Source organism: Alnus glutinosa, chromosome 3 (assembly GCF_958979055.1).
Source record: "Alnus glutinosa chromosome 3, dhAlnGlut1.1, whole genome shotgun sequence".
Lineage (NCBI taxonomy): Eukaryota > Viridiplantae > Streptophyta > Magnoliopsida > Fagales > Betulaceae > Alnus > Alnus glutinosa.
Window position 1 is genome coordinate 32,645,291 of NC_084888.1, and position 27,923 is coordinate 32,673,213.

The 27,923-nt window shown below is 34.8% G+C and overlaps 2 protein-coding genes and 1 non-coding gene across 5 annotated transcripts; all 3 read right to left on the bottom strand.

The window, feature by feature from the left end:
• Positions 1 to 1,961: 1,961 nt before the first annotated feature.
• On the bottom strand, positions 1,962 to 8,747 carry LOC133864037 (chorismate synthase, chloroplastic). The gene is made up of 13 exons (XM_062300230.1): positions 8,450 to 8,747; positions 7,798 to 7,948; positions 7,519 to 7,595; positions 7,381 to 7,439; positions 6,232 to 6,315; positions 6,040 to 6,132; positions 4,774 to 4,854; positions 4,467 to 4,598; positions 4,136 to 4,238; positions 3,884 to 3,978; positions 3,706 to 3,771; positions 3,116 to 3,200; positions 1,962 to 2,325 (listed from the first exon to the last, which is right to left on the bottom strand). The coding sequence occupies exons 1-13, from the start codon at positions 8,589 to 8,591 to the stop codon at positions 2,147 to 2,149; spliced, it is 1,347 nt and encodes a 448-aa protein (XP_062156214.1). The 5' UTR covers positions 8,592 to 8,747; the 3' UTR covers positions 1,962 to 2,146.
• Positions 5,264 to 5,366, bottom strand: LOC133865126 (small nucleolar RNA snoR109). The gene has a single exon (XR_009899651.1). It is a non-coding gene; the product is annotated as a small nucleolar RNA snoR109 (small nucleolar RNA).
• A 1,588-nt stretch (positions 8,748 to 10,335) lies between the features above and the next one.
• LOC133863559 (aminodeoxychorismate synthase, chloroplastic) lies at positions 10,336 to 20,731 on the bottom strand. Of its 3 annotated transcripts, XM_062299548.1 has the most exons (15): positions 20,717 to 20,731; positions 20,111 to 20,563; positions 19,097 to 19,501; positions 17,951 to 18,082; positions 17,474 to 17,541; positions 16,275 to 16,339; positions 16,029 to 16,095; positions 15,064 to 15,342; positions 14,873 to 14,972; positions 13,965 to 14,290; positions 13,076 to 13,155; positions 12,733 to 12,835; positions 12,102 to 12,184; positions 11,183 to 11,797; positions 10,336 to 10,970 (listed from the first exon to the last, which is right to left on the bottom strand). In XM_062299548.1, the coding sequence occupies exons 3-15, from the start codon at positions 19,425 to 19,427 to the stop codon at positions 10,490 to 10,492; spliced, it is 2,730 nt and encodes a 909-aa protein (XP_062155532.1). In that variant the 5' UTR covers positions 19,428 to 19,501; positions 20,111 to 20,563; positions 20,717 to 20,731; the 3' UTR covers positions 10,336 to 10,489. The 3 variants fall into 3 exon arrangements, with proteins under 3 accessions (XP_062155532.1, XP_062155534.1, XP_062155533.1); XM_062299550.1 differs by lacking the exons at positions 19,097 to 19,501; positions 20,717 to 20,731 and having other exon boundaries at positions 17,474 to 17,561; positions 20,111 to 20,688; XM_062299549.1 differs by lacking the exons at positions 20,111 to 20,563; positions 20,717 to 20,731 and having other exon boundaries at positions 17,474 to 17,561; positions 19,097 to 19,237.
• Positions 20,732 to 27,923: the final 7,192 nt, after the last annotated feature.

Sequence of the window (27,923 nt, forward strand, 5' to 3'; positions counted from 1 at the left end):
GCACGGCCACCCCAAGGCCATTGGGGGTGGTCTTCGAGCCACCCCTAGATCTACTAGGGGTGGCCCGATGGCCACCCCCGGCCACTGGGGCCTGGGGGTGGCCGCGCGCCACCCCTGCAGCCACTGGGAGTGGCGTGCGGCCACCCCCAAAGCCACCCCTTCAGCCTTTTTTTTTTTTGTTTTTTTTTTTGAATTTTTTTTATAAAAAAATAAGTATTTTTATTTATTTTTTAATAAATTTATATTTTTTTTATTACGGTAGACACGTGTCGCCATCTTATTGGCGACACGTGGCATTTGACGGAATCTGTTAAAAATTTTAACAGAATTTGACGCCAGGGATCGATTTGTAATTATTGCATATCACGAGGACCTCCCATGAACTTTTTAAACCATAGGGAGTGAAAAATAATTATGGTATACCACAGGGACCAACGGTGCAATTATCCCTATTTAATAAATAATTTTTATTTTTATTTTTATTTTTATATTATACTTTTATTTAAAAATTATTCTTTTGACTATGAGAGGCACAATACAGAGCCACACATTGTTGACGACATAAAAAATAAAAATAAAAAATTGGTTGTTCCACAACCACACGTTTGTCTTATTTCTGTCTTCATGTTTTGTCTAACAGGAAAAAAACGTTCGATACTTACCTATATATATATATATATATATATATATATAAAGGGGTAGAAGGAGCTTACTAGTGTTTGAGTCGATCCTTGGGTCAAGGCAGAGAGATCAGAGGTTGCTAGTGTCCAAGCGGATGAGCTCCTAGCTTCCAGAGGAGATTGTAGAGCATTTAAGAAATTGTTTTTGTAATTTGCTGGACTTTAAAGAATAAGATTTGTGTTCTTGGGCCTCAAAAATTGATTTTTCTGTAAGAGTTATGGTGTCTTCCAAACGGTGAGATAATGCACTTCTTTTTCTTATCGTATATTCCTAATTTGACGGTTGATTGTTCTGTGGGAGTTTCTATGAGAGTTTTAATGCACTATTTGTTTTGGAAATCGTTGTATTTTTGGGCTTATGATGATTGTTTTGGAAATCGTTGTACTTTTTTTTTTATCATACACGTATCCCATAATGCTAATGTGCTCGTCGTAATCAACCTTTGAATTAGTTTTTATTTAAAAAACAATAATCAAGGATTGAGAAGAAAAGTTGAAGAAAGTAAAAGAAGTAGAGACAAAAAGCTGAAGATAGGGAGATGAAGCAGAAAAGAGAAGTGAGAGGGAAGAATAAAGAAGCAACAGGAAGGAGAGGGAGAGAGAAGAAAATAGGGAGAAAACGATAAATAGTCGACCAAATTCTTAGTTTACTCCCAAGCTGCTATACAATAGAGAATTAGGTTTAAACCAACTAGGGATTAAACCTTTACCCTAATCTTAACATAAAGCTCAAAATAAAATAATATAACTAGTTTGAAAAAAAAACCAATAAAGTGAATAACTTCTACAGAGATTGTACACAAATCAAGACCTTTACGCTCTTCAACTCATCATTAATTAAAAAAAAAAAAAAAAAAAAAAAAAAAAAAAAAAGCCTTGTCAAAATCCATATTTCCCCCTCATTCCTTGTACGAACGCCACTGCCCCGCATTCCTCCCTATCTGTGCATCTCTTTCGCTTCATTTAAGCAAAATCCATAGGTTCTTTAAATCAACGTCTTGTTTTCGCTTCTTTTTTTGTTCTGATTTTATTTTTCATATTCTTGCAAGCCATGAATAATAGTAATTTATATGTTAGCCTTTTATATTCCTTTCCAATTTGTTCAAACATGGCATGGGATCTTTGCAAGCATGTTCAAAGACCCAGATCTTTTAAGTGCCTTGGGTCTCATGGCCACTTCCCGTGTCATCATTTTTCAGGATGTGTGAAATTATCCCAATTGTTTTATGCAGAAAAAAGATTAATGCGAAGAAAAAACGAGTTCTTTATACTCTTTATGAGTTGAAGAAAAATCTGGTATTTTCAGACTTTATTATATTTGGTTTTCCACGCTAATGTGTCATTCTCTCATTATTGGAGGGTACAAAGGACTAAGTTTGTGCAAAGTTTCTATAGAAGTTATTCTCAACAATAAAACAAATAAAATACAAACTAATAAAAAAGCCCAGTAATAATCCAACTCTCAATCACCCAACCACAAGGTCATCGTGCTCGTGCTCGTGCTCGGCAACCCCATCATCGAGCCTTGGCAAAAACAAGGGTTCTTGTAGATCTGGGTTGATTGGAAACAGATTACATTGTGCATGTTGTGCCATCAATTGATCCAAAATCACCAGAGCTACCATGGCTTCTACCATCGGTACAGCTGCATCACCATCCCAAACAAACAAACAAACTTTAAAAGTGAACATTTCCCTTCCAAAACAATTCATGAAAAGATATGAATTAAGGATCTGAAATACTTCTTAATACAAGGTCTGATCATTGATGATCATAGCATGCCACGTCATGGTTCTCAACAATTCTCTAGCCATTGTGCAAATCACCGGATCAAAGTTCACAAAGACTAGATATACCCCACGCTTTTAGAACCTTAAAAAGTGCCATTTAAACTAGAGCTCACTGGAAATTTCTGGTGCTTCGATATGGAATGATGGGAAATAAATCACCATTTCTGAGATTCCACCATCAATGTCCATAGACGACGGGGCTAGCAATGATCCAATGGCTTCTAGAATTGGTGGGGTTTTTTTTTAATTAATTTTTTTATTTGAAGAATAGGTATTATTGTCATTTTGAGTTACGTGCATTGTATGTGACCAATTTTTGTCGGATTTAACAGAAAATCCAAATGGAATGGGCTAAGTGAAAGGACTACATAGTTTGGAGAGGGTCAATTGCAACTTTAAATATGGAGGACATTGCAATTTGAGTGGGAGTTTAAGGAGAGAAAAGTGTAATTCCCCCAAAATAGTTTTAGATGATTAATTTCAGATTAAAAAAAGAAAAAGAAAATCCTGGTCGGTATGATGTGCTGAGTCATAATTGTTAAATGCAAGAATTGCCAGCGAAAAGAGCCAAACAAAAAAAGGAAAACAATTCTAAAGAGGTGCCAAGACGATGAATTAAATTTGATCTATCAAATAGGAACATACCTCGTGGGACAACACAAGGATCATGACGACCACGAGCTATTAGTTCCATCTCTTTTTTGTCTCTAGCAACTGTAAGCTGCTTCTTCTGCAAGACCATCATAAAAATAAATCCATTGAGATCATTTATCTGAAAAGGCTAAAATGAAACGCCATGTAAAGTGTAAATAAGCATGGCCAACTAACTTTGTCCAAAAAGCTGTTTTTTCAACCTAGAAAGTAGTAGAAACAGTGGGCTTACTTTGTCACAAACATTTTGCAGGAAGATAAACATTAGTTTATACCCTACAGCTCTATGAAACCCACCAAGGATATCATTAAAAATTTAACATACAAGTATATATATACATCAATAATCATACCAGGTTGCATATACGACCTACACAAGCAGGGAATGGGACTACAAGCTCTTTCAACTAACCACCCATATTACCCAAAACAGAGTTCATCACTCAAAAGTACTGCAAAAAGATCATACCCCTCTTATGAATTGGGTAGCACAAAAATGCAAATAATCAAGCATCCCAATGGTTTGTGTGTGGGGTGTGTGTTCATCTACATGCGAGTGAGAGTGAGAGAGGGAGAGAGCTTACTGCAATGGTAGCCGTTGGTTTGAAAGCTACTCTCATATTTATGATTTCCCCATTCGATATTCCTCCCTGCTTAGCAAACCACATTTTCTTAGGGGGAGAGAGAGAGAGAGAAGAAGAAGAAAATCTTAACAACTCTCCCTACATCTAGTTACAACTAATTTAATTACACAACAAATACCTGTATCCCACCAGAGCGGTTTGTTCTTGTCCTGATTTTTCCATGTTCATCAGTGTAGAACTCATCATTATGTTCAATGCCAGTCAAAAGAGTACCTAGAAAAGGTTTTCACAGAAAAACTATTAGAACACGCTCAAGATACATTGAAGACATACAAATTAAGCCTCTCAAGTTATCATTCTCCTGTGACCCAGGTCAGTTTAGAAAATGAGAAGGCAATAGCATTTCAGAACACAATGTAAACTTCTCAACCTGCAAAGCCACTGCCAAACTCAAAGCCCTTTGTTGCAGGTAATGACATAACAGCTTTGGCCAGCTCTGCTTCTAGTTTGTCAAAGACTGGTGAACCAAGCCCCTGACAAAAAATAATATAATTTCTACCTTCAGTTGAAGATTTGTAATATATTACAATATTACAGCAAAAAAAAAACAATTTAATAATTTCAGCACTAAGTCAAGAAACTGCCCTCCAAAATTTCAGAAATTGTGGTACAATAAACACATACAAATGCACCCCCCGCAATTATTTCTTTATTATTATTATTATTTTTTTTTTTTTGGGGGGGGGGGGGGGGGTTCTTACACGTGGGCAATCCCTCGCAATGCACGTAACAACGCCGCCGATAGAATTTCCTTTCACACGGACAGCATCTATAGCTTCAATCATCTTGTCAGCATATTCTGGATTTGGGCACCTAACAATATTACTCTCAATCTGGTAATTTTTTATACAGGGAAAAGTCAGGCCAATGATACATTCAAGAAAAAAAAAATCAGGAAAACAGAAACTGGGGAATGTGGGCCAGGAATGCATAGCAACAATCCTATTTTTGTTGCTTGTTTGGAAGATCAAAACAAAAAGATGTTAAAATTAACATCAGTTAATTTACCTGATCAAGTGCCAGACTGTAATGATCAACCAAACCCTCTGGAAGTACAACCTTGTGAACTTGAGAGACATAAGCAAGAATCTGAAGGCAAGAAAAAAGGAAAAAGAAAAAGAAGCTTTTAGAGAAGAAAGGAAAAAGCAAAAAACTCACAAACTACAACCAGCAATATGATTGCCGTATATCACATTTTTATGGATGCACTCTTTCAATAATATAGTTAAACTAAGACACTGGACTGAAGAGATTTTAGACTTTACCACCCAACCAGCAGATATTTTTTGATAAGTAAATGTCTAAAATTATGTGTTTGTGTAGGCACCGATAGACGTGAGCTGCTGGGAAATCGAAGCAGCTAGCCTGGAAGGTGATTTTTCATTGTTGATGTGTTGAGAAGGGTCTCTAAAAAGGCTAAACCCTATGCCATTTCCCTCTTCTCTCCCTTCTCAAATGTCCCCAACAACAACAAAAAAATTAATACAATCGACAAAAAGAATATAATAAGTTCAGTAAGCAGATTAGTCGACAGAGATCAAAGAGATCTCACGACAACCGGCCAGTAAACTTCTCTCTGATGTTTGATTTGGCTACAGCCGCTTTGGCAAATCAAGATCAAGGGCACTGATCAAATATGTCACCCTTCCCTTGGTACATGTAGCCTCACCCAATAAATCAATGGGTTAGAACTTAGAACAAGAAGCTAATGAGAAAGGAGAGAGAGCAGTGACGATAACTGGGCGAAGAGAGAAATGAGAGCGAAAGAGGTGCCAACCAGCAGATATTTGCCCATGGAAATTAAGAGTTACCAATTCTAATTACTAGTTTGTAGTTACCAATGTCCGCACCAATTCAAATTCAAACTTCTCTCAACCAGCAGCATTATCATTTTTGATAAGGGGAATCAAGTCAACTAAACCAAGCCTTAATCCCAATTAAATTGGGGCCAGCTCAATAGATCCTCACAACTAATCGGGGTTGGCCATATTTTGACATGTGGGTGGAATCCAAGTGCAATAAATATATGCATCTAGAAGATGACTAAACCAAATGAGTTTCCATGCATCATTATCATTATTTATTGTGATGCAATTGATAAAAAAAGAAAGAAGAAACATGAAATGAACTTTAGGAACAGACAGAGACACCAAGAGAAGAACAAATTCACGAGTATCAACAAAAAAGTGTCAGCATTATACACTAAGACCCTCACAATCATAAGGAAAAAGACAAAAAAACACAGTTTTCTGCAACTCAAAGAAATAAACACACCTCAATTCCTGCAAGGCTCTTAAGGATCTTTTTGGCAACAGCCCCAGCAGCAACTCTTCCAATAGTTTCTCTTGCTGAAGATCTACCGCCACCCTTCAATTATAAAATGAATTCAGATATATTTGGTCCAATAAAATTTGAATTTTCCAAATGCAAATAGTACCATTAAACTTCAATGCCAAAAGACATTACCTGTATGGCTCTGGTACCATACTTCATGTCATAAGTTGCATCAGCATGAGAAGGCCTATAAGCTTTTGCCATTTCGCTGTAATCCTGAATTTTATTTTTTTTGAAAAAAAAAAAAATTAAAAAAATATTGAAAATATTCTGAGCACCAAAAAAGCAGCAAAACAATGTCAATTGAGCAATATGTTTTTTTTTTTTGATACATGGTATCCGGCTTCACCCTTAGCGGCACCTCGGGTTCACCTCACTTTTTTACATGAGGCTTACCGAGCATGGAGGCCCAGCCTGGGATCGACTGACTAATCGCCGGTCCAATGCCCCACACCACTCAAAGCATTGACCAATTGAGTCGCGGGCTTCGCCCGGATGGCTGGCCCCAAGAGGGAGTTTGCACCTAGCAAGTCTCGAACGTAAGACCTATGGATCTCAAGCCTCAACCGCTAGGTCAACCCCTTAGGGGTAATTGAGCAATATGTTGCAAAAGAATCAGCGTAATGCATGTGTCCCATAAACTGTAAACATAAGAAATTAACTTATATCATCCTAAATTGCGACTCACTAGATTTATATTCATATATCAATAACTAGCCAGTGCACATCTTTCCACAACCATTGAATTATTTTACCATTATTTAGCCAAATTCATCTATTAATTAAGGGGGTGTTTGGACACCTCAAAGAAGATGAAAACATTCAATTCTATTTTCCCCTCAAAAAAAAGGACATCAGTTCCCAGAAATGAAACCATCAATCAAGCCACCTTTATAAAAGACAGAATAATATTGGAACAATTTCAATTTGAGACATCCTAGGAACAACTCTCAAGACCAAATATTTTAGATCCATCTCAAATGCTATGTAAAATAAAATGGAGTCATTCCAAATGCAATGTGAGAATCAGTGGGAGGATTTTGTCTCCATGAGACATCCCAATCCACTCAGCATTACATTTGTCCAGTTGAAAGAAACCTTCACATAAAGACCCCTTAATAGGTGCCCAAATATTTAGAGTCAGTTCAAATACAGACTACATGAAGAAGAAAAAAACACCCAGGAAAGATATGTCTATTAACCCTCCAAAATAGTTGCCTATCCTCTAAGCATTTCCCTTCAAACCCATTAGATTATAAACATATAGCATTAAATACTCACATGTCCTCTCTGATCAGTGTTAGGTACAAGGACAAGGATTGGCGTTCCGGTAGTAAGTCCTGCAGTTGACAAAAAATTTCCAGCTGAGTGCCATTAAAGCAAAAGTTATTAAATGACAATGAAAACAAAGATTTTAACCTTCAGCAACGCCTGAAAGTATCCGGCAAGTATCAGTCTCCTTCCTCGGGGTAGTAATTCGGCTCTGGCCTGGCCTCCTGAACACAACAACTTTAAAAGATTAATCCCCAAAGAAATTACTCATCAAGAGAAATCAGTGTCCCAGTATTTCAAACTCTACTGGTTCCAGCTCAGATGGAAGACATATCAATATATCATACAAATGCTACTGGGTAAGCAAGGACCACAATGCTCATCAGTAATGAATATAATGAAATGCGAGTCCATAAAATGTATTACCTTCTGTCCAGATCGAATTGCATATCGGCTTCTGAGAGGGGAACTCTAGGAGGGCATCCATCAATGATACAACCAACACCACCCCCATGAGATTCTCCAAAAGTTGTTACGCGAAAATAATTCCCAAATGTATTGCCAGCAGCCTGAATCTCTGTGATTCAGCATTAACCATGTCAGAATCCAAAGCTTCCAACTTATTAGTCCAATGCTCCAATCCCATTACTCCCATTTCTTTCTTTTTTTGGTTTAATTAATAACCCAAATTTCTAACGTTAAATTCAATTTCAAAGCAAATAGCGTCGACCGACTCGACCCAATTCACACTGATAGATGAGTCAAAGAAATAATCAGTTTAATTGACTTGGCTAGAGAGAAATTGTGGCTAATTAGTGTGGCAGGGATTTTGCACGAATATATTATTCTTTTACATGGGCTTTTCTTGACTTGAGAGAACTTTAGGCCATAAGACGCCAAAAAGACAAGTAACACTCAGCATCAGTTATCGATTGGCATTGCCCATGAGCAAATCTCAGAAAACATATTGAACAATACCAAGGAATCAATTTAAGAAAAAAAAAAAACGGTAAATAACAATGATAAGCAAATGATCAAGTTGCATAAAAACATAAACAGTAGAGAGCGAGAGACTGACGGAGCTTCTTTGGACTGCGGGTACGGATGGAGATGTGTACGGAGGAAGGAATAAGATGTGAGGGCAGGAGACGGAGTCCAGAGAAGCCGTCAGTTCTTGAGGAACCCAGAAATGGCTTCGTTGAGAGAGACGACGAAGCCATCGATCACTGTCTCTCTCTCTCTCACACAGCAAACGAACAGAGAGAGATTAGAGAGAAGGGTTGGTGAATCGAATTCGGTGGCTTTGGCTTTCGAAAAAGTCTATTATAGAACAAGCAACGGCCACCCCCACCTACCCTCCATTTTCAAAGGGAAGTAGGAACCCTGAAAATCAAAATAAAAACAAAAAAAATCGATATATTTTTATTTTTCCTCTTTTGCCCTTTTGGTGTGCTTGAGTTTATCTGTTCTGGGTTTGGTCAAGAGGGTGGTGGGTACACCGCACACCACTTAAAGTGTGGGTGGGTAGGTGTCGGACTATTGAGGTGGCCAATGGACATGGCCCATGGGGGTGAATGGGTGATAATACTAACTATTTTTTCTTCATTTTATTTTTCTTTTGGGAATTTAAATTGGTTTGAATAAAAATTAGTGAAAGTGTCCTAATTAAGAGTAAGTTTGAAAGAAAAAAAAAAAATCGAGAAATATACAATAAGTAAAGTTTTTAAAAAAATATGATTTTAAAAACTCAATAGATAGAAACATCACTCTTTTTCTTGTATAGTTTGATTTTATTCTGTAATATTTTACATTAATATTCTGATTATATTTCTTATTCGTTAATTACGTTTCAAATTATTATATTTTAAATTGCATGTTTTAGAACTGATAAACCAAATGGACACTTTATTCAATAGGGGCGGACGGATAACTAAACATGAAATCTTTGCTGGTTAGAGATCAAGGTTAAAAAAATGTAATAGGTTGGGCAATGAAAAAGAAAAATAAATAAATAAATAAATTTTGTGTGACTAAAATAGAGATCAGTTTTTAAGTGTAACTGTAATCTGTCCATATACACCATGGTTTTCCCATTTTGCTCCTCAGGCTCGGCTAGAAAAAACAGATGAACAAATAAAACAAAGCCTCACATAAATAAATAAAAATATAAATGTCTAGTTTTATTTTCTTGTACATTTTTTTGTTTTTGTACAAAAAAAACATGTAAATTTAACATTGAATCTGTGTGACCACGTGTGAGCTCTACAAATTTAATGGGGAATTTACAAAAGAAATGTGAAAATAATAATAATACTAAACAAATCTCAAAATAAAAATTCCAGTAAATCCAATTATTTTGAGTGGATTCTTTAGGTGCTTCCTATTTTGCTACGTTTTATATAATTAAGACAGGCAATATAATTTTAGCAGAGGGCAGGACGGCTGGACGGGTACCAAAAAAAAAAACCATTATTTTAGGAGCAATTCGGTCAACTTGATCAATATTCTAAACATTTGTGGCCGTTGATTTGGACTAGAGATCTCCATTTACTTTCACAACTCAAGACCGTGTATATCGTTGTCTACTGTTCAATTCCAATCATGTGTTCGGTACCAACAACCTTAAGGCTTTTGAATCAATAATTAGACTCTTTAACAATTGGTATCAAAACAAGCACCATATTACGAGTTTTACGAGTTTTAATCACGCTAGATTAAAATATTTTGATATTATGTATAAGCATAGTATTAAGTCATTAAATATGAATAAATAACTGAAGCCGCAAAAGAAAAAAAGAGTATAATCAAGTCAGTACCGATAAAGTAGGCTGTCATTGACGTTGGAAGATTTGGTGGGCTTTTGGATCCTTAAAAAAGTATCTATCTACTTCGCCCAGAAAACAACTTCAACAAATAACAAGAAACTTTGCATCGGATCCTGCTTTCATCCGAAACAAAAAAAAAAAAAAAAAAAAAAACCATTTTATTGTTTTGACAAAATAAATCATGAATCCAATAAGAAATGAAAGCTACACTACATTGCTGCAGTTTTGCAGGCCTGTGAAATTTTTCTATAGTTCTTCTACTACACTAAAGGTACAATGCATAATGCTGAGCCCTAAAGAAACTCCACAACAGCCTTTGCTGGGGCGCGTGTTTTCAAGATCATTTCTTCGTACTCGTCTTCCGGATTCGATAGAGCAACAATGGCCCCTCCAGCTCCTATTGAAGCTTCACCTTCATGCACAACTACTGTTCTTATAACGATGTTAAGATCAAATGTCTTGTTATATGAGAAAAATCCAATGGAGCCCGAGTAGATGCCTCGCGAACAAGTTTCAAGAGAATCAAGTAGTTCCATTGATCTTAGCTTTGGTGCACCTGTCATCGAACCACCAGGAAATGCAGCTCTGACACAATCAACTGCGCTAACATCTGACCGCTTTTTCCCACGAATTGTACTCACCATGGTATGAACAGTTGCATAAGATTCCACATCCATAAGATGGGGCACATGAACAGAGCCAGGCTCGCAGACACGACCAAGGTCATTCCTTAGAAGGTCAACAATCATTAAATTCTCTGCCTGATCCTTTTCACTGTCACAAGAGAGAAGAGAGCACGTTAGATCATAGCAAGAAGCAAACGAACTCAAGCTGACTATCCTTGGACATAAATGCTGTGTTTTTGTCTGATCTTTTTCACTGGCCTAGCATTCGATGAAACTTACCATACATAAAGAAAGATCGATGTGAAATTCTAGATAGTTATTTTTATGTGAGGCTGTTGAACAGGAGAAGAATCACATTACCTATATTGGAGTTGCAGCTTGCGTTCTTCATCTTCCTCCACTGTCGCGCCCCGAGCTATAGTACCCTTAATCGGCTTGGCTTCCAATGCACCGTTTCTGTCCAGTTGCAGGAACCTCTCAGGGGAAGAGCAGCAGATGCATAGATTTTCCTTCGAAAAATTAAGCCAGGCAGCATATGGAGCCGGGTTTTTTTGTCTAAGGTGAAGGTAAAGTCCCAGAGAATCTATTTCCCCGATACTTTTACTAATCTGAGATGTGAGACATAACTCATAGCTTTCTCCATCTTTGATGTACTTAAGACACTGTTCAACATTCTCCATATATTGCTCTCTGGATTTCTCAGCCTGAAAGCCTGCCTTAAATGGGGAAAAAGTCGCAGCCTCGAAAGTCTGCTCCTCTAACCCTGCAGCAGAAGCTTTTAAGCTGAAAAGCTTCTCTTCTGTATCATCCAACCATGGAGTCGTAGTTGAGCATTCTTCTTGTAGAGACATTATGTACACATCATCATTATGGTGATCAACGACAACAATATTATCAGCAAAGAAAAAGCAAGCATCTGGAGTCCTGGATTTGTGGCAGTTAGATACAGCACCACATTCAACTTTAAGGTTATACCTGCATGACAAGAAAATCAATATTAGCCTCTCTATGGACAACTTGACAGCTTTAAAATTTGAGCGAGAGTGAGTGAAGGAGAATGCCTGCTGCTGATCAGGTGGAAAGATAAAACATCCTTAGAGTTTAACAACCATTTGTATAAAATGATGTATTGAAATTCATGTTATAGAAAATTGGTTTTGTTTAGGCTTAAATTACAGAGGGCTTCATGCCACCAATCCTAGCAGACGTTACAAGGAATTGTTATTTAAATGGCAGAATGATCAAAGAATACGAAACAAGAATAACCTAAACTGCATACCCGATATAACCAATATATCCGCCATGAAAGTCAAAAGGCAGCCCTTCATAGTCTTCCTCCTTGTACTGGAATGACAGAAGCTCCTGCCCAAAGATCAAGCAAACAACAAATATTTATCAAAACCAGATTAGTAAGCATATTTTAAAACAAAAAACAAAGTTATTTTCAACAGAAACGAAAGATGTGCATATGACAAAAGTTTGTGATCTTGAAGAAGACATAGGTATTTCTTGAAAACATATTTTAAGAAGCAGCAGGACACAGAATTTACACTTCAGATGGGTACAAAAATCATATCAATGATTTGAATCAACATACCAAGATTGATAATGAAGTAAACCTTTCAATTTAAGGTTAAAAAAGATGTAAATCTCTTCCAGTTATGTAAAACTTGATGTTGCAAGCTAATCAATTTGGCTGCCACCTCTAGTGAGATATAGCAAATGTCTAGATTAATACTTTTTTCTCTAGACATGATAGGTAGAAGTAGGTTTATTTTTTATGAAATACCAACGCATAAAACATAGATCATCAGTACACTCAAGATTGCAGTAGAAGCCATATCCCGGTATCACATACATCTCAAGTGTGCACAAAGAAAACAACTATTACAATCATGTTCATCAAGTACCTCATTCAAAAAATCAAGAAAACCTTCTTCCAAGAATGTGCTTCTGGTACAGCCATGAGCATCTTCAGTCAATAAATAACCTCCACCTTTTAAAGTCATATCACTGTAAAGGATAAGTATATATCATTTTCATGTATGATATTACAGCTCATAACAAATGTATAAAATTCTACAACTAGTTCTCCAATGAACCCCCTAGGGAAAGCTAGATCAAAGGAAACACATGAAAGCACAAAGTCAAGACCACTACTAGAAACAGGAAAATGTTCCCAAAAAAATGAAAAAGGAAAAAAGAAAAGCTTGGACTTGTTTGCATAAATTTCACGTGATTCATATTTCATACCTTTGATCAGACAATCTGTATGTCAACTGCTTCCAAAGAGATCCACCTTTTCCCCCCATTAATGAAAAGCGAGCTCTTTCCTAAACATTTCAGATAAAGGATGGCAAATTAGCTTTTCATCAGGGGAGAACAGAACAACAGAACCAACCCAAAAAAAAATAAAAAAACAAAAAAAAAACAAGAATACGACGGTGTCAAGAATACAAGGAAAATACACAGAGAGGTTTCAGAGAATTCAAACCTAGCTTATATTTTGAAAATCTGTAAACTCATGTGGACCCATTTGAAGGCTTTGAACTACTTTTCCTACATAATTTCCAATTTTCTTGGTTGATGAGGATCCATAGAGCCTACCATAATTTAATTGGGATTTAATGCTTAGTTTAGTTGAGTTGAGTTGAGTGAGTATCCATCATCCATAGTAACTTTGTTCCGCCCGGAGGGAGGGATGCTTTAAATTTTTGTAAGGTTGAAAAACCTAATATGGACTAGAAACAACTATCAAACTATTAATTGAAAGATTGCATTAACAAATTTCTTTAACTTATACAATTATTATAATGTAGATAGTTTTCAATCCACTCAATTTCCAAACTGAATTGTATATCTAAAATTACACATAAGCTTTATTGAATAGTCAGATTGAACAAAATATCCATGGACACATCATAATGCTCTAAAGATCTGCCCCATTGATTCCCATCCATAATTTTTAATAGAAGAAAATTCCTGCCTAAAATCACTACATTGCAAGTAAGAGCATGTGATGCAAGAAAATCTTGTTTCAATTGGACCAGTAACTAGTAACTTTGTTAAGGGCATAGGTAATGAAAAAGTAAAAAATTGTGTAATTCAGTTAGTAAGAATAGTTATCAGGCAACAAACAAACCTTTTCCATTGAAGAACTATCCAACCAAAAGGTGTTCTCAGCTTTATGGTGTCCAAACAATTCACAAAATATATTTCTTGCCCCACCAACTTGACTGGCCAAGTGATCAAATTTCCTCCATTTCAATTTTAGAAATTTAACACCAGTGCTTGGATGGGAAAGATTTACCATACTGGACATGCCAAAATAATTCCTCTTATCTGCATTATGCACTAATTGGCTACTTTTAGAAGCTTCTCTATATAATTGAACGGCATCACTCGCTAAATGCCTACTTCTAGAAACTTCTTTCAACAGTCGACTAGAACCGGGCACCTGCATGCGTGCTAAAAGAAGTTTACTGCTCAGATGAAATTGCAAGGCAATTATGTAAACAGTGCTTGTGTATGTTTGTGTACAAGAGGAAAAACATGAAAGTTAACCATGGGGTCTACCAGAAAAACACTAGCTCCATTTGTTCATGTGTTTTGGAGGATTTTTTTAGTTTGAAAAAGTGTTCTGATGTGACATATACGTGAAAACAGTTTTGAGTGTTTAGTGTTTTGTGTTTTGGGGTGTTCACTAATTTTTTTTGCTTTGAAACCAGAAAATAAATGTGAGAAGGAGAATGGATTAACAAACAAAGCCACCATTGGGAAGAGAAAATCTTTGTACAATTAACCATTTTGTCCTCGTACAAACAATTTAAATGGGAACCTCCCAAAAGTAAAGCCAACCAAAATAAATTGGGTGTTTCTCTTGTATACGTGGATTGTGCCCATTGCACTTTTATTGAATCTCCTTTGCTTACATAAAAATAAAAAATAAATAAAGAAATATATGTATAGAGAGAAAGAGAGGATGGATAAAAAGCAGGTTCACCAGACAAGAACAGTGAATTAGCGCATCTTAAAAGAGTTCCAGTTTACCAGTGTATGGCCTCAACCTCAGCCAATAATCCTCTGTGATCTTTCTAAAGTTCTTGAATATTTGCCTCCCATGATATGTAGCAACACTTTCTGGATGAAACTGCACGTCAAAAGAAAATTCAAAAGTGTAGCACTCAGTGAAGCAGATCTGAACAATTACAAATATTTGACAGAATTACCATGTGACACACCTGCAAACCATAATGCGGACGGCAAGAATGCATGATGCCCATGAGAACTCTTCTGCTTTTATCAGACTGGACAGAAGGCCAACAAGTTCCATTTTTAACTTCTGAAAAAGATTCAGTGGACCTTCTACATTTGATGCGACTCTTGTAAGCATCTGAGGTAGTGTTAGACTGCTGGGTCTCAAGAAAAGAAAGTGCATCACTGGAAGAGGTCCAAGCTATTGGAATGAGTTCCTTTGGGAGAGATTCAGCGTCAATTACAAGTGAATGATATCGAACCACCTGCAATTAGTTTTAATTAAAAATAGTTTAGGATCGACGCTGATAAGTCCCTTTGGGCCCAAGGGAGCATCATATGCAGTTGCAGCTAAAACGGTTTCAAATGATTCTCCAACCTTCTGTGTACTTTAACACTTCCTAAACTGAAAAAATGATCATATCTTGCAAGACAGTGACATCACTTACATTTTGGTCATATTTCAAATGTAAACTTCAAGTTGTAACAGATTACACTTTTCATGTGATTCCAATCTCAACAAACTCTAAGATAATATTTCTAATTAAAAACTTACATGTTGATCATGCTTTTTAACTGTAAAATGTTTGTGCCATACTTAAATTACAGCACATGGTCATAAAAAGGAAAAACAAGAATCTTTTATGAAATCTCCTACTGTGTGAATGCAATAAAAAGTGAAAGTGGAACATGTTAAGTTTTTCCCCCAGTACGTGTTATATAGAGCACAAAATGAAAGAAACAATGATGAATGAACAACAGAAAGTTGAGATCTTCTGTTGCTACTACTTCAATGGCTAAATCCCTAATATAAATGTAGATGATACAATAAACACATGAGCTTCACCATGTAAGTGGCATCAAATACAATTTATTACAGAAGCCTTTCCTTTTTATTACTTCTGGGAACTATAAGTTCCAAACGCTTTCAGATATATGAAGACAGACTGACCTTGAATCCTGAATTTCTGCCAGAAGGAATGTCATGAAATAGTTGGCAGCCATTATGCTGAATTTCACTGTATTGGACAAGGAATAAAGTTAGAATACCTTTTGAAAATAATAAGTCAATATCTTAAAGCTTCAAAACAGAATCTCTAAATAATAAAGCATGTTATAATTAATGAAGATGAGATGAGTTGACTAAATAAACACCAAAATCAAAACCAAATAACCATGTGATGATGTTTAACCATACCTTAAACGTCCATGGACTGGTTCAGATGCATGGACAACTTGAGCACCATGCACATAACCTAAGGCCTGCCAAATCATAAGTCATTCTGAAGAAAAGCTACAAAGGAAGATAGTGTAGAACTGTCTTAAGAAGGCAAAACATGCATGAGGCATGATCAATGAGGTGAGACACCAAGTCTAATGCTCTCCATTTTTGGACTTAAATTAGAGAGTTTTATTCATATGCAAATAATTGTAAAATCCCATCAGTAAAGAATACATCTGAGAATGTGCAAAATGTCATGGATAAATTCAGAAGAAACAAAGGAAGAAATACTGCAGCAAATATGACGGATACAATTTAAATGATTTGTGAGAGTGAGAGTGAGAAATGAGGGAAAGCCAAATACTTTGCTGGAATTGCTGCTGCTAAAAAAAAGGCAAATTAGACTTGAAAACTTTCAGACACAAAAATTTCTAAAATGTGGGACCCATGATTTGTATACAAGTCAGCTGATCTTTTGGGATGGATCTTAGATATATATAGTTAAAAGTAATGTCTAAAGATTACTTAAGAATCTGCACATATCTAAAAAATTTAAGGGAATCCTCTGAAGTTGTTTATTTTGACGGATTTTTTTTTTTTGTCTAAACATTATACATGCACATAATCACAAATCTTAAACTTAACAATGAACTGTTCATAGGAAAACTAAGGTGAGGAGAAAATTAAACATAAGTTACAACCTAGAATCTCAATATATCTTCGTAAAGCTTTGCTATAGTATTTCTGTGTGAATGTAGATGTGTGTGAAACACACCCTAACCAATTACTATGTCTATGTCATACAGCCACAACAAATGAAAAGGTTATATATGTTGGTTTTATGCAATATACCGCAATAAATATAGGAGCATACTCTGGTAGGACCATTAGAGTCTATGAGGTTGCTAAATACAATACATAAGCAACAATTTTGGAAAAACATGTATTCTCAGTGAAACATGTGAATATGGCATAGAACATAACCTAAAAACCTTAGATAGGAAAGTAAACAAATAATATTTAGATGGGAATGAACAACTGTAATGGAAGGCTCCTAGAGCATAAAATGGGATTAAGTAAACACATGATAATTGCAGACACATACATAAGATATTAAGATTAATTGGAAGAGAAATTTATGGTAACCATATTGTAAGCACATTAAGCAGAAGTACCTGGTGTCCAAGGCAAACACCCAAAATAGGGATATCCCAGCACTCAAGCAGCAAACGAAGACATATTCCTGTAGGATTGAAATAGTGTCTAAACATATCATCATTAACTTTACTGAAGAAACATACAGAAACAAAGTACAACTCTAGTCATCTATAATAATTCACATGATCACTTTTTGGTCCTAGGCAAGATCACAAAAAAGGCGTTCCGATTGCCATACTAGTCATAATATAGTGCTCCAGCTAGGATGTCAATTATATTGACAGCTCTCGGGAAAAAGGCCTGTTAAAATTAGGCTTCCTCTGTCTTACTTGTGCCTAAAAGAAATCTTAAATGTGATCAGGACTACCCTCTTCCATATTCCCATGATAGCAAAACAGGGCATCAACTGCATATTTTTTACATGACTATCTTGTGCCTTTATTGATGAAAATAATGGGGACAAAAAAATATACATCAAAATTCCGTTCTCTCACCTATATCCGCTGGGCATGTTGGAGAACCAGGTCCTGGTGATATAACAATATTATCAAATGCATTTTCTTCATATAAGTAGTGGCAAACATCTTTCCAAGTCCATTCATCATTTCGCACCACCACAGGAGGCACTGGCACAATATCAAACAAAAATGAAAGATGTCAAAACAAGTTTTACCCAGTCAATATTAACTTCTTATTTAACTATGTCCGCATCAACGTCATCAACCTTATTATCCCACAATGGCCAATCCATGAGAACGTGAAAGAAATGTTTCACATCAGTCATCACCCTATCTATCCGGCCACATCAGTTCATAAACAAGACACGCTTGTGACATTTATTGGCTTCTATAGTTAGATAACCCAGAAGTTTCATGTCTTTGAAGTCATTCAAACATCAAGAGAGGACATGTTAATTATGAAACAACAATTATCTTTCCCATTAAGTATACTGTCATATATAAAAGCATCATATAAAAATTCTCAAATGAAGGATCCAACCCCATATAAGACATATACCTTTCCATCTTCCAATGTCATGCTTGAAGTAATTATTACAAAATCTCCTAATTAGACAGCTAAAATACTTGGCTTCTTAAGCACCTAGGAAGAAAGGCATGTTGACCCATCTTAAAAATCCGCGCTAATCACAAAAAAAAATATATATATATGTAACATTGTAATCTTTTGAGAAGAAAAATATTATGAACTTCCGTCGCCTGTAACATTGTAATCTTACAAACCGCCAAGCAGAAAACAAGATGTTCACTTTTAAATCCCATGTTTCAAGGTCAAAGTTCATACAAGAGGAACCAGTATAGGCTAGAACTTGCATGTATGCCAATAACCATGTACATAAGAACTAGCTTATTGTGTACCACGAAATAAAGATGAAAACAAGATAATGAAGGTCGCATACAATCGAAGTTGCAAATAGAAGGTTTTAGAATGTAGGAACATGAACAATCAGAAAAGAATATAGCAGGCTTCAGAGGATGAAATGTTATAGCATGAGTAGCAATGAGTTGCTGCCTCCACACCCCCCCCCCCCCCCCCCCCCCCCCCCCACCCCTACACACACACACATATATATATGGAGAGAGAGAGAGAGAGAGAGAGAGAGAGAGAGAGAGAGAGCTTACACCCATTCACAATAGACAACTCCTGGTAAATATTGTATGTGTAGCTATCATAGTTGTCAATCAACAACGTCCTCACAAATTCTAGCTTCTGACTAGGCCTCTCCAGCTGTTTCTCTCCTATGTATGGCCCTTCTAATTCCCCAGGTATTAAATGGTTTGAAATGATCATTTTCCTAGGATCATGATCAGACACTTGAATGTTATCTTTTCTAGTGGAACAACCAACCCTTATAGAAGGTCTGGACGCAAGTAGATTTATATTTGAACGCCACAGACCCTCAACACAGGGATATTTGAGCTCGGAACATGATGCACACAAAGTGAGATTCATATTTATTAACAAGGGGGAAACCCAATTTTTTTTTTTTATCTGTGATCACACAACCTCCACCACCTCCACGCCTTCTGCAAGATAACAAAGCTTTCCATCAGATAATCACTCCGTTTGTTAAAATTTCTGTTTTCTTTCTCAAAACAAATACATTAACAAACAAACCAAAAAAAAAATCTCCTTTGTATCTCAGAACACCTTTCACAACCCAAAAAAAAAGTACCCATCAAAACACTTTAACAGAGAGCCAATTTTTATAATTCCAAGTGAAGCAGCTTGATTTTCATGAGCGTATTTAAATAAGCTAATCAGTAAACTGAAATATCTCTTTTTGTCAGTCTATATTTAATTTCCCCACATCAACGAGTACTGCAAAAATTTTGAAAACCAGATTAGCTTGGCCAGATGGATCAATTAGTAACATTCAGGCTCTGTTCCAGTCCAAATGACTCGCAATAAGCAATGTTTATCTAAAAGATTCAGATAAATATTCAGAAATATTACCAAACGCATTAGAACAAGCAAACGAGGAACGCACATACTCTATATATATATGAGAAAACAATTGCGAAGCAATACATCGAGAAAAGCATAATTTAAAGCCAAAATTTATCAAAACGAAAGGCTTTAATGAGTTGATGAGTTGAACCAGAGAGAGCAGGAAGAGATGGTGGGAATCAAACCTCAGAGCATGGCGCCTCCGTAAAGCGATAGAGAGAGAGAATGTGAGGCTGGGCTGGGCGAAGAAGGGCGGTAGAGAATACGGGAGCAAGTGGGATCCACAATTTGGTGCAGAGGTGGGACCTACCAAAAAGATATGGGCGGCCAAGATTCTTTGTACAGTCAAAGGTACTCCCCGTCACTGGATTGGGAGTGGATCCTCGGCCGCCTCTCCTTGGACCTTCAAACTTTCTTTTTTTTTTAAGCTTCTTCTCTCTTTTCTGGCATCTGGGCAAACAAAAACTTGAACCTAAACATCAAATAACTAATCTTATCTTTACGTTTTCGTTCTCAAAAACTATTGAAATATTTCTAAAGATCATTTTTTAAATCCAACTGCGCAACATCTGAGCTCCCGTCCGCACTCATCAGATCTTGTCGCCTCCCTTGGCCATCTTCAATCGGGTGATCACGGCCTACAGGATCAAAAAATGTGGCTTTTCAGCCTAAGATTTCGATATCCATTTTCATTCACTCAATTGAAAGTCATTTTTAGGTATTTAATCTAAACTATCAAATAATTCTTCCCCATTTCAATCCAATGCAGAAAATTAACCATACGATTTTACCAAATAAGGCACCACTTTGTGTTCTTTAGACCGCCATTCTGTTAAAGAAAGCGACAGCTCCGCCAATTGGATTCCCCGTATTTCAATGCTAAGATCCCGGACATTGCATATTGTCGTTATTCATGAAACGCAACGTCACTAAAAGATTTATATTGATATTCACTTTGTTCTTAGAATTGTGATAAATCAATATTTAATTTTAATTCAATAATAATTTTAAAACTCATATCAATTTTAAAATGACTCAAGAAGAACGTAAGCCTTCTTTATTGCATTACTTGATATGTATATAGCCGATCGAATTTGGGTATATTTGATTTACTTTGGTAATTTTTTAAACCAAAGTGGTTGGTTAGCTATTTAATTTAAGGGTTAAATATTATTTTGATATATTATTATCAATTTAAACTTTTAAAATAAATAATAATTTAACTAGCTTGAATGTCGGATCACCCTATTCTCAAGCTTTTCCCCTCCTTTTTCTTTTGCTGTTAACAACCTTCTTTCTCCACCAACTAGAAAAGGGCCTACTTCATTACTTTGTTGGGTTGGTGCCTTGGTGGTGGATCTCTTTCTTGCACGTTATCACGCCTAATGGAATTATGGAATCACCGTTGAAATGGAGACTTAAAGAGGGGAAAATGAAAAGGAGAGTAAAGGAAATAAGGTTGATGATGAGATTTGGTTTAACATGTTAATATAATACCTCAAATGGGATTAGTAAAGCTGATCCCACTTAATCAGGATTAATAATTGAGATATGTCACACACCATTTTTTTTGTACATTAAATCTTTAGAATATACGTAAGAGTCTGACAATATTCAATTGTGAATTTTCAAATATCTTGTATGGAGATGTACAAAAGAAAGCAACCAGGGCCTTTCTCTTAATAATTAATTGAATTATGTGGAGTAAAGTATTATACCCCACAACGCGCCTACTTGTGTGACAATTGTCTGTTTGTTGGAATTCTATAACGATTTTAGCGTAGTCAGGCTAAAATGTCAACTATTGTGTCATTTGACTTGAAAAATATTTAGGGCATTACATCTTTTATTATAAATCTCTTACAAACTCACGTCTTACAAACTCACATGGCACAACATCGATAAAAAATCAAACAACATTTAAAAAAAAAAAAAAAATAGACAACAAAATTTGAGTTAGATGCTATATAACAATTTTACAAAGATTTGGGCTTGAAAGTGGTCTTTCTTTCTTTTCTTTTTTTCACCTTAGGTCCCAAAAAACAGTGTATGATGTCAACTCAACAAGTCTTTGGGGGACTATCCACTCTTAATTAAACTATTAAATCCAAGTTTTAAGTGTTTTCTTTAGCCTTATTTTTTTAACAGCATGTATGTTGTTGTGACGTGTCCAACAATGAGCAGAAAGTAAGTGAAAAGCATTCAAGACCATTAATGCTTTCCCTCCCACATGAGGTGTCATTTTCATTAATGTTTTTCACTTACTCTACACTTCCTGATGGATACGTCACAACAGCATACATGTTGATAAAAAGTCATGGACTATACAAAATTATTATTAATGTTTTGAGTTAACCAACTAAAAAGTTATGGGTGGGCCTCAAAGCCTCTACCTATGGTTCATTCTTGGAGAAGATATATAGGGACAATATCAGAATTTTTCATTCGGATTGACCAAAATATGAGTTTTCTTTTTCTTTTTTTCTTTTTTTCCTTTTAAATTTTGGTCATTTATCCTTATTTTTTATACCGCAACGAGTGATTTGTAATTTAAACTAACCACATAGATTGATTTTGCATTTATTAAAGATTTTTTTTAAAAAATAAAAAAAAAAAAAAGTCTTTCAACTAATTAATAAATACAAAGAGTAATTTTTTAAATTATTTTTAATCATTTTTTGTTTAACTTTATTTTTTAATCATGACCCTATGAAAGCAATTTTATTGGGACTTGCTGTCTTTCATATTGATCCCCTTATTGTCAAGGCATCAACGCTTATTATACTAGACTCCACTCTTACCAATCAGAAATGAGATAACAATTCTATAAATTAAGGTAATAGTGTATATATTATTTAAAATTTTAAATAATATAGCATCATGTATGTATATATATATATATACCCTTAAATATAACCCAACAGAAATCTTGACTGCAAAATCGGATCTCATTATAATTGCTATGAACATACGCTCGTCCTTGAAGTGGGCTTTTACACCCGGCCTAGACCTCTTTTCGACAAATGGGCCCAGATGGGTCATGGTCACCCTGCTGATTGTGACGTGTTACAACAGTTGGACCGGACTGAATCTCAAAACTTTACGAAAACCGAAAACGACACCTTTTTAGAAAAATAAATAAATTCCATAATTCTTATGTGTTTTTAACTTTTTATCAATTTTGCCTCGTTTTCACTACGGGGCTGAAATTCATCTACTATCACAATTTGATGAAGATCAGCTTATTTTTAAATTTTAAGCTATTAAAAAAATTAAAAAAAAAATTAAAAAAACCTTTTTTTAAAGAAAATCATTTCGTTGTGACGTGTAAGATATTATCTTCATAAATGGCTTATATGCCACATATACAGTATTTATTACATTTAATAAATAAATAGCATATACGATATTACGGTTAGGTAATTTAAATTTATTAAATTACAGTAACGAAATCATTAAATTGATATGAAATCAATTTAGTTATTGTTTGGGATGAACAATGTTGTGTTTACCAAATATAAGGGTCTCTAACTTAGCCTATAAATAAAAAGCCTGTAAGGTATATGTTAGAAGACACGTTATAATTTTATTCTTCAAAAGTTCTCGAAAAATACTTGAGTAATAATGACTTGAGGTAAGTCTAAATTCTCTTTTTAATTTCACGTTGTTATGATGTTGTTATTAGCATGATAATATTGTTCACATTGTCAAGTAATAATATAATTCATGCTTTCATGTGGTATCAGGACATCCTCTATGCTATTTTGCTCAGCATTATGCTATGTTAATTCTCGGTTCATATGTTTATGGTTCACATACTGTTTTTTTTGTACTGTGAAACTCTCGCACAAATTTTTTGAGCTGTGAAAACCTTGTTTTCTTCTTTTGTTATGAAACTTACTGTGTACCCAAGAGACGACCCATGGACGAACACAACAAACCCACTGGCCCTTTTCCCTTCGCCAATCGTTAGCGGGTTCCGCCGCATGCAATTGGCGCTGGCCCCGCAATCCTTGACAAGAGAGGTCACTTTCAAAGGCCTCTCCCCGTCACCGGAACGGGCGGCCCTTTTGTGGCAGTTGCATGAGGAGGCTGTGGGCTTAAGTGGTGGCCGGCATGAAGAAAAGGGGAAAAGAAAATCTGAGGAAGAAGAAGGGGAGACGGCTAGATGCAAAATATTTTTGGGTCAAATGAAGTTTTTTCGGGCTAGGGTTTCAACCCACTACGGTTTTTGGGTCATGGGTCCACTAAGTGGGCTGACTCGAATGGGCCAACCCATCCGATTTTTATTTTTAAAAAAAGGGGGCCCTGATCTGATTAAGCGATCGGTCAACTCAATTTAGCAACCCAACAGGCCATATCTAGATTTTTTTAAAAAAAATTTTTTTTAAAAAAGAAAAAAGGAAAAAAAAAAAAAAGGCATTTAAGTGGGTTGACCCAATTGAGCCAGCCCAATATAGTACCCCATTCAAAATTAAAATAAATTGGGCATATATAGGGCTTAGAACTTGAGTTCTTCAAGTATAAAGGGCCTAAAGTCACTATTAAGACCATTGAGCCATGCTTTTTAATATGTTTTCTTATTAAAGTTTTATTCCACTTATGATTTACATTGTTCTGTATTAAAATTATTGTTTTATTAATACATGAACTGAGGAATGTATTTTAATTGTTTCATTTATATTGTTTAAATATGAGTTGCTTGATGCCTATACCTAAGAATAATTAACAATACCATATTTGCTGGTATGTATTTACGATACTATCCAATAATACAATGTCTATAAAAGTTCTAGCAAATAAAGTCTTGGGATTTAAGAGTGTCATTGTGACTTCCTCACTTTCTTGAGAACTCACATGCTAGTACATTAGAGAACACCGTTTACCCTATTTTCATATTGGTTTGTTTTATTCTTGTGATTATTTATGGGCATCTATAAAGTTGTTAGATGTTAATGAAGTTGTAATTATCATAATAATTTTGGGAGAGCCACAGCATCCCAATTTTATAATGATAATTGAATTAGGATTATACGCATGAACTCCATAAAAAAAAAAAATTATACGTTCATGAATTGTATCGTGATTATTATAATCATGAAAGCATGAATTATATTATTACGAAACAATATGAAAAATATTATCATGCTAATAACAACATTATAACAACGAAAAATTAAAAAGATAATTTAGGCTTACTTCCAGTCATTATTGCTCAATCATTTCTCAATAACTTCTAAATAATAAAATGGAAAAAGTACACATAACTCCCTCAAACTACCACTCAATTGTCAATGTACTCCATAAACTACAAATTGTGTAATATCCCCCCTAAGCTACTAAAAAATGTCAATGTTCCCCCTAAGACTAACAAAAAGACAAAAATGACCATAATTTTTTTTGAATAAGACAAAAATGTCATCATAAATTCAAAAAATTAAAACTGAAACTAAAAAAAAATAATACAAAAAACTAAAAAAAATTATTTAAAAAAAGTAAATAAAAAACGAAAAAAAAATAATTAAAAAAAGAACAAAATTTTTTAATTTCTTTTAAAAAAAGCAAACAAAAAATAACTGTAATTTATTTATTTTTTTTAAAAAAAAAACAAATGAAAAAAAATGAAAATTATTTTTTAAAAAAATAAAAAATAAAAAACAGTTTTAATTTTTTTATTATTTTTTTGGAATAATTTTTTTTATTTTATATTTTTTTTAATAATTTTTTTTTAGTTTTTATTTGGGATAATTACACTTAACCCCCCCTGATTTATCCACGGTGTGGCGATTTACCCCCCAATGTACCAAAATTGGTACATGACCCCCCCGAACTTGCCAACGTGTGGCAAAATCAACCTTCCGTCCAATCGACCATTCGTTTGGACGGAAAGTCGGTCACGTGCAAGTCACGTGACTTAGGGAGGGTCTCTGTCTTAAACGGTCACGTGACTTGCACGTGACCGATTTTCCGTCCAAACGAACGGTTGATTGGACGGAAGGTTGATTTTGCCACACGTTGGCAAATTTAAGGGGGTCATGTACCAATTTTGGTACATTGGGAGGTAAATCGCCACACCATGGATAAATCAGGGGGATTAAGTGTAATTATCCCTTTTTATTTTATTTTAATAATTGTATGAAGGACATTTTTGTCATTAGGGGGACATTGACATTTTTTTGTAGTTTAAGGGAAGACATTGACACAATTGATAGTTTGGGGGGTACATTGACAATGAAGTGGTAGTTTGAAGGGGTTATGTGTACTTTTCCCTTATAAAATTATAAGGTGTCTTCTAAACTATGCCTTACTATATTGCCATACTAATGGTATACACATGCTCTTTATTTATAGGATATGTTAGGGCCCATTATATTTGGTAGACATCATATTGTTTCTCCCATCAAGGAAACAATAATTAAATTGATTTCAAATCAATTTAATGATTCAATTACGGTAGTTTAATAAATTTAAATTACCTAACCGTAATAACGTATACGCTATTTATTTATTAAATGTAATAAATATTGTATATGTGGCATATAGGCCATTTATGAAGATAATATTTTACATTTTCCCACTTAGTCTTTATAACACATGTCTTTATAGTATTAGGTTCTTTTGTTTGGGCAATTAATTATGGAATCCTATCACTCAGATAATAAATGTTTCACATATATCATAGCGGTAAAATCATTATATAATAGGTCGTCAACTCCATGTATCACAATGTGAAATACTCTTTACATGAGCACCTCATGGATAGTAAAGTTTTATGAATGAACTTCTTATAATTCATTCGGGTCTAACTTTCTAACCAATTTTCATTCCTATAAGCTTTATGAAAGTTGATCAGAAAGTTGCAAAAACTTTTTCAATGTAGGTCTTTCGAGACAATATAGGCCTTTATTCTAAATCTTCATTTTTTACTTGAGTTGTCTCTATTTGGTCTATAGACACAAAATTTATTATAATAAAGATTTATAGTGCACATTTATTTATATTTTATCTATGAGGATAAATAAAGTTTGACCCGAATGACTTATAAGAAGTTCATTCATAAGTTTGACTATCCATAAGGTACTCATGTAATGAGTATTTCACATTGTGATACATTGAATGGACGATCTATCATATAAAAGTTTTACCCCCATGATTTATGTGAAACATTTATTATCTGAGTATGAGGATTTCATAAGTAATTGGTCAAACTAAAGAACCTAATACCATACAGACATGTGTCATAAAGGCTAAGTGGGAGAATGTAATATATTATCTATATAAATGGCCTATATGTCACATATACAACATTTATTATATTTAATAAATAAATAGTATATTTGGTATTACTGTTAGGTAATTTAAATTTATTAAATTACGGTAATGAAATCATTAAATTGATTTGAAATCAATTTAATTATTGTTTCATTTATAGGAGGAATAATACGGTATTTAATAAATACAAGGCCCCCTAACCTATCTTATAAACAGTGAGTTTGTGTACCCATAAGTGCGGCAATATAGTAAGGCATAGGTTAGAAGACACCGTATAATTTTATTCTTTAGAAGTTATTGGAAAAACGCTTGAGTAATAATGACTGAAAGTAAGCCTAAATCCTCTTTTTAATTTTCCGCTATTATAATGTTGTTGTTAGGATGATAATATTGTTCATATTGTTTAGTAATTATAATATATATAATTCATGCTTTCATGACGAACAAATTGATGCCCTTACAAGAAGGGTGACTTTTTGTCTTACAGCTAGCTTGAATTGAGTGGCTGATTGAATCATGGATACTGTTGGAAAATAGTATTGAAAAATCAATTGAGTTTTTGGACTTTTTGGAATAGTTAAATTAGTTAAATAGTATTCACATTAGTTAAATTATTAATAATAGTATTGAAAAATCAAAACACATACAACGCGAAACTAGAACTCAACATATATAAAAACACAAGGGTAACAAACCAACAATTAACTAACTACGTTCTAATAGTAG

Coding starts and splice junctions, on each gene's coding strand:
- LOC133863559 (XM_062299548.1), bottom strand. CDS start 19,427: ATGAATCTCACTTTGTGTGCATCATGTTCCGAGCTCAAATATCCCTGT. Junction 18,083..19,096: donor GTTGTCTATTGTGAATGGGT/GTAAGCTCTCTC, acceptor ATATTGTGCCAG/TGCCTCCTGTGGTGGTGCGA. Junction 13,156..13,964: donor ATAGTTCTTCAATGGAAAAG/GTTTGTTTGTTG, acceptor TGAAATGTTTAG/GAAAGAGCTCGCTTTTCATT.
- LOC133864037 (XM_062300230.1), bottom strand. CDS start 8,591: ATGGCTTCGTCGTCTCTCTCAACGAAGCCATTTCTGGGTTCCTCAAGA. Junction 4,599..4,773: donor ACAGTCTGGCACTTGATCAG/GTAAATTAACTG, acceptor AAAAATTACCAG/ATTGAGAGTAATATTGTTAG. Junction 3,201..3,705: donor AACCAACGGCTACCATTGCA/GTAAGCTCTCTC, acceptor ATGGTCTTGCAG/AAGAAGCAGCTTACAGTTGC.